At 59.5% G+C, this 6,066-nt stretch overlaps 1 protein-coding gene across 8 annotated transcripts in view; it reads left to right on the top strand.

Annotated features, from left to right (window-relative positions):
• The window catches only part of PHC2 (polyhomeotic homolog 2), a 40,591-nt gene that overhangs the window by 4,814 nt on the left and 29,711 nt on the right, over positions 1-6,066 (top strand). For all 8 annotated transcript variants that reach the window (XM_025203641.1, XM_025203639.1, XM_025203640.1 and 5 more), the window contains exons 3-5: positions 3,756-3,914; positions 4,674-4,751; positions 5,738-5,908. In XM_025203641.1, the coding sequence (XP_025059426.1) occupies positions 3,756-3,914; positions 4,674-4,751; positions 5,738-5,908 (408 nt within the window). The remainder of the gene's footprint in view (positions 1-3,755; positions 3,915-4,673; positions 4,752-5,737; positions 5,909-6,066) is intronic.

Here is a 6,066-nt window from a genome sequence, read left to right as displayed (position 1 = left end):
CAGAGACCCGCTCCCTGCGCCTGGGCTCGGGAACGAGCAGCAGCACCAGGCTGGGCGCCCGCAGCACAGGGGGGAGCAGGTGGAGCCGGGCCACCAGGGCCCCGGGGGGGCTCGGGGAGCTGGGCGTCCATGCAGTGCGGAGGGCTGACGGCGCAGAGCCCTGGGTGAGCTGAGCCTGGCGCCACTAGTTGAGTGCGCCGGGAAGGGGGGTGCATGTTGATAAGCCCTTTATTTTGGCCAGTGAATGAGCTTTGTTGCATCTCCCTGCAAGGGGGGCGGTTGCTGAGCAGAGACCTGGAGCTGGAGCTACTGCTCAGACGGGCCATGGGGCCAGCGGTAGTATGGCTGGCTGCAACAGGACCTCAGCTCTCCAGGTCATACGGCTGGTGTGCCACCAACTCTGCTCCCAGTCTGCACCGGAGGCCTGGGCTTGGGATAGTGCCCAGCGCCCAGGAGCTCCACAGAGCTGTGCTCCAGGGCATCTGGCTTCTGCCGCAGTCCCGTGCAGGCAGCTTGCTCCGTCCAGCCTTGCTGAGCTGTCTGCAGTCTCGACCTACAGCTGTACTGGGGGCCTTGGACAGGTGGCTAGAGGGCCACCGGGAACCAGGGCTGTGGGCTCCTGCTCCTGTCTCCATCAGTGCCTTGTCCTGTTGTCTTTGGCAAGTCATGTGCGTGCCTCGGTTTCCCCATCTGTAGGACAGAGGATGGTCCCAGTTGCCGCTTGAGAGTTTCTTTACTTCTGGTCATCACGGGGCTTGAGGCCTCTGGGCTAAACGGTTTCTTGTCCATTCCTCAGTGCTGGCCAGGTCTCTGCTCACGATGGACTGGATGGCCCAGTGCTCACTGGGAGCAAAGCCGCCACCTCACCTGTGGGCAGTTATAGAGCCGTAGGTCCTTGCAGTGCATCCAGTCCATGCCCCTCCACTCAGGCAGGACCAGGTCTCTTGGCCTGGCCGGACAGATGCCCCTCTGCTCTGCTTTTGAAAAGTCCACAGCTGAGGCAGGCTGTAGAGCCAGCGGTAAGAGCCATTCCTAGGAGCCAACCTAGTCAGCTTTGCTGCACATCTTTTTGTGTCCCTTTCCCCTCCCCCCCCGCATCAGAAATGGGGGACAACTGGTCCCCATCCCCACTTGTCACCTCCCTACAACCAGCCATTGTTTTTCCAGATGGACCTCAGTGCCTTCAGCCTTTCCCCATAGATTTGTTTTCCATCTGGGGGTCTTTCCTCTAGACTTTCCAGTTTGCCCACCTCTCCGGTGCCCCACATCAGACGCTGTCCTCCGGCTGAGCCTCGCGAGTGCTGAGTGCAGTGGAACAATTCCTCCCTCCTCCCTGCTGTCTCGCGTGGGGCCGTTCTGTTAATTCATCCCAGGCTGAGACTTGCCTGTTCTGTAGCAGGCTCCTGCGTTGTCTGTGATTCTCTGACCCCTGCATCTGGTGCACTATTGCTGCCCAGTTTGTCCTGGGACACTTGGCTGCTTCTTCCCGAGTGCTGTGCTTTGCCTTGCCTCTAAGACTTTCATCCTCTCGATTTGGGAACGTTTCTCTGATTTATGAAGACCATTTTGAATTCTGATCCTACCTTCACGGGTGCTGGCAGCTCGTGGTGTCATGCGGATATTCCAGGCACACTCGGCTCTGTCACCCAAGTAAAGAATGAGACTATTGAACTGAACTGCAGCCAGGACAGGCCCTGCTGGGACCACCCCCCAACTGAAATGCCTTCCCAGGCAGACAAGAAATCGTGAACTGCTTTCTGAGAGCAGTTTTTCAGCAAGTGCAATTTCATTGAGACCATATTTCCCTTGTTTCTTATTAGGCTGTCACACGGGACGGTCTCTGAAGACTGACTAGCATCGGGATGGATCGCAGCCACAGCTTCCCTCTTCACTAAGTCAGCCTGTGTTGTTGGGGAGGGAATGAGATTGGTTCAATACAAGTTATCCTGGGCAGATCCCTGCTGCTTGTTTTTCATCACCTTGCTCTCTGGGGTGTATAAATTGACTGGTCCAGGTGTTTGCGTTGGTCTGACTGGTCCATAAATCCCCCATCTTCCTTTTCCCTCCCCTTAAGCCAGGTGCTGTTTGGCGTTCTCCAGCCCAGCACTGCTCCGTTGCTGCCCGCAGTTCCAGCATGGCTTTCACTAGGTCTCTCAGCATGAATTTGCCCAGGGCAGGTGACTTAACCCATCTGTCTCATCCGAATTTCCTTTAAGCTGTTCCTTCCATGCCTTCTGCTTGTGTCAGTTTTGTTAAGTACCTGGTCACAATTCATCTTCCTTGTGAAGACTCAAGCGGAGGAGGCTTTCCATACTGCAGTGACCCTAGTCAGCTGCTGCTGCTGTCCTTCCCTGGGAAGCAGTGGGCCTGGACTTCCTTGGCCTTCCTCTCATTTCTGATGTATTTTAGAACCTCTTTGTCTTTTGTCCCTTGCTAGATGTAGCTCACTCTGGGCCGTCTCGTCTCTGAGCTTGCCACGCAGGCTCTTGCTGCTCCTTTATATGTACTGGTTCCTTGTTGTGTGGTTCCCATTGGCTGTCAGCTTCTTACGCTGCTCCTCCGTGCTGCTGTCTGTCTCCCGCGTCGCTGTGGCCCGCTGCTGTGTTCGTCTTTCAGTCGCAGCCAGGGGTCCTCACAGCCACAGTCCCAGCTGCTGTGCCTACTGCTCCCACAATGCCAGGGAACCCGGGAGGGAAGGAGGGCTGTGCTGGATGTCCTTGCTGTGCTGCAGACCTTGGGCAAAGCCTCAGGCCGCAGCAGGGGAACAGGTTGGAGATGAGGAGGAACTGTCTGACTACAGATTTGGCAAACACTGGAACAGGCACGTAGGGAATCTTAGGAAATTTAACAAGCAGGTCAAACGCGCCCTTGGCTGGGATGGTTTAATCGCGAATGATCCTGCCCCAAGAAGGCGGCTGAACTAGGTGGGGCCTCCAGTACCCTGCAGTGTGGTTCCTACCGTGAGACGTGGCTAGATCTGCACTGAGAAGTGCTTGGCCTTTGGAGTGAGCAAGAAAGAACGGATGGAAGTGAAGTCCCTGGGAGAGGTCTCGATGGGGCGTCTCCTTTGAGCCCTTCCCCAGGCTGGTGCACCTCCCAGGCACTGAGACCAGGAGCTGCATTCCCATTGCTGCAGTCAGTGCTGCCTGGGGTAGGGGGATCTGCTGGCTTCCACCCTTCAGCACTGTCCAGGCCACGTCCAGATGCTTCCTGTTGTTCTGCTCCCACTATTGAAGCTGTTTGACCCAGGCCCGGTTCTTCACCTTGGATTCTCCACATTCCTGCCCAGCCCGGCCCCTGGGCCCCCTGTGTCCGATGCAGCCTGCATGGCTGGAGGACAGATGTCAGCTGGCTTTGTTGGGAGGTGATGGATAGCCAGGCAGGAATCTGAGTGGGGCGGGGAGCTGGCCCGTGATGGATGGGGGAGAACTCTAGGCAGCACAGCCCCAAAACAGATTGAAAACCTCTGGCAGAGACTTGTGGGAGATTAAACCACCCTGCCCTCTTTGCCCCCAGTTAACCTTTGACCTGGCCCCTTCCTTCCCCTTGCAGAGCCCCAGTGAGGCGGTGGGTGGCTGAAATGCTTTCAGCATAGGCTCCTGGCTTTCCAGGCAGGACCAGATCAGCTTTGAGCTGCGGCTCTGCCCTGGGAGCCTCCCCACTCTCCCGCTCTGGGAATTCAGGCTGGGCCCTGCTCTGCCCCTGCCGTGTGAGACCCTCACGCCTCTGCCCTCTCCCTGTGTCCCCTTGGCCAGGTGATCCAGCAGGCCCTGCACCGGCAGCCCAACACCGCGGCGCAGTACCTGCAGCAGATGTATGCAGCACAGCAGCAGCACCTCATGCTGCAGACGGCGGCTCTTCAGCAGCAGCACCTCAGCAGCGCCCAGCTCCAGAGCCTGGCCGCCGTGCAGCAGGTATGGGGTGGGGGGGTCACCTCTGCCACGCGGGACCGCGGCCAGGCTTTGTGGAACATCACCAACTTGGGACCCAGGCCTATCTTAGGCTGCTTGCACCGTGCAGTCCTGTGGGCTGCTGTTACGCTAAGGGTGGGGCCAGCTTGGCTTCAGTGAGAGGCGCGGAGGAGGGACAGATGTCTGTCTCTCAGTCCATCTCTACACAGGCCCCTCTTCCCCCAAGCCTACATCTGTCCATCTGCTCTGTTTTCTCCTCCCCACCATTCCCCTACCAGGATCCCGAGTCGGAGGCTGAGCTGGGACGCCCCAGGCAACGGGAGCTGCCCTCTGGGAAGTCTCCAGAGAAAACCTGTGGCACTCGGCATTTGTTTTGCTTTGCTTTGCTTTGCTGTGGGACAAGGCGGAGAGGGACTGGTCGGGTCAAGAGTGGCAGTCGCTAGTGCAGGGTTGCGTCTGGGGGCATCCAGAGACCTGGAGCAACGTGGGTGTTGGGAGGGCTGGTGAGCACGTGCTTCGGTTCAGGTGCATGTTGCTGCCATTGAGCTTAGCCTATGGGGGCTGCATTTGGGGGTATCGCAGGGGCCAGGGAAGGTCATAGCTGAGCGGTTCCTGTGGGGACCGGATGCATTTACCTGACTCGTCAGCAGCTCCGAGTGGCGCTTTTCAGGCCGAGCACAGGGGAGGCTGTCCGAGTCCCCTGTACTGTATTCAGGCTCGGGGTCCGGGCTGGGCTGACATGCCTTCTGCTTTCCCTTGCAGGCGAGTTTGGCTGCTAACAGGCAGGGCGGTTCGTCCGGCAGCAATGCCTCCCAGCAGGCACCATCGCAGCAGCCCACGGTAAGTCGCCTACTGAGCGCCAGTGCTTCCCCGCTGTCCAGTCACTGCCAGCCCTGCTTCCCTCCATCAGTCCTGCCTGCTCCTCCAGCTGTTCCCAGGGATGTGAAGCCAGGAGACACCGTCCACGTGGAAAGTGCGCAGCCCCTCCTGAGAGCTCCCTCTGCCACTGGGGCTCCCCTTGCGCACACCCACATGAGCCTAGCACCCCATGGTCTCCAAATGGGGTGCCCATAACCAGCCAGCGCCACGTGGGCTCCCTGCGGCTGAGATGTGGAGCCCCTTCTTCCTCCCAGTACTGACCTGTTGGGCAGCCCTACGCAGCCAGGAGCATCTGGGCAGAAAAACCCAGTGATGCAATTTTCCTTGAAGTTGCTGATGTGTCCAAGCATCAGTTGGTGAAACCACTCCGTTCCAGTGAACTTCCAGAGCCCCCAGCGGGTTCCCAGCAGCTCCGGTTTGTGGGCCCTGGTGGCCTGCTGGGCTGGGAGCCTTGGAGCTGGAGAGCTGGCTCTCCCTCCAGGTCCCTGGGACAGGGGGGTACTGAGGACTGGCCTAGGGGGCTGGCTGCCCCTTTGGCCCTTCATAGAGCCCTGAGCTTTTGTTGGCAGCAGCTTGGTCATGACAAAATGGTTGTTTCGCTGGCTGTACAGCCACAGGCAGCAGCCAATGGACTCATGGTGCGTCCCTATCAGACCGACCTGCCTGGCTTCCCTCCAGGCCCTGTGCTCCGCAGGCTGCCAGGATTGCCTGCGTCTGCTGGTCTTTGGCCTTTTGCCCCGGTTTGGAGTGAATGTTTCGAGGGGCCCTGGGGTTGGGGTCTGGCTTTCTGACCTGCTCAAGCCCTCCGGGCCCTGCCTGCTGCCCCTGCTGCTCCCAGGACTGGTGCTGCCATTACAAGTGGGCCTGGCGAGGGGCAGGGGAGAGTCTGGACCAGTGTGGGGTGACCCCCGTGCATCCTATCCCACGGCTTCTCCTTTTCTCCCCAGATAAACTTGGCCACGTCCCCAGCTGCTGCCCAGCTGATCAACCGAGCTCAGAGCGTGAACTCTGCTGCCGCTGCTGCCTCGGGCATCACCCAGCAGGCTGTGCTCCTGGGCAATGCCGCCTCCCCAGCCCTGACAGCCAGCCAGGCCCAGATGTACCTCCGGGCCCAGATGGTAAGAGGCAGCCGCGGGCGTGGATTGTGCCATGTGCAGGCTCTGGCTCCCTTCCCCTGCTTGGTTTTAAAGAGACACCGATCCTGCCAGCATCCTCTTAGCATAAGCACGCCCCCCCCCCCCCCCACACACGCTCCGGGATCCGCGACTGCGGCGCG

Source organism: Alligator sinensis, unplaced genomic scaffold, assembly GCF_000455745.1.
Source record: "Alligator sinensis unplaced genomic scaffold, ASM45574v1 scaffold512_1, whole genome shotgun sequence".
NCBI lineage: Eukaryota > Metazoa > Chordata > Crocodylia > Alligatoridae > Alligator > Alligator sinensis.
The sequence above is the reverse complement of the archived record's forward strand: the minus strand, read 5'-3'. Positions and strand labels throughout refer to the sequence as shown.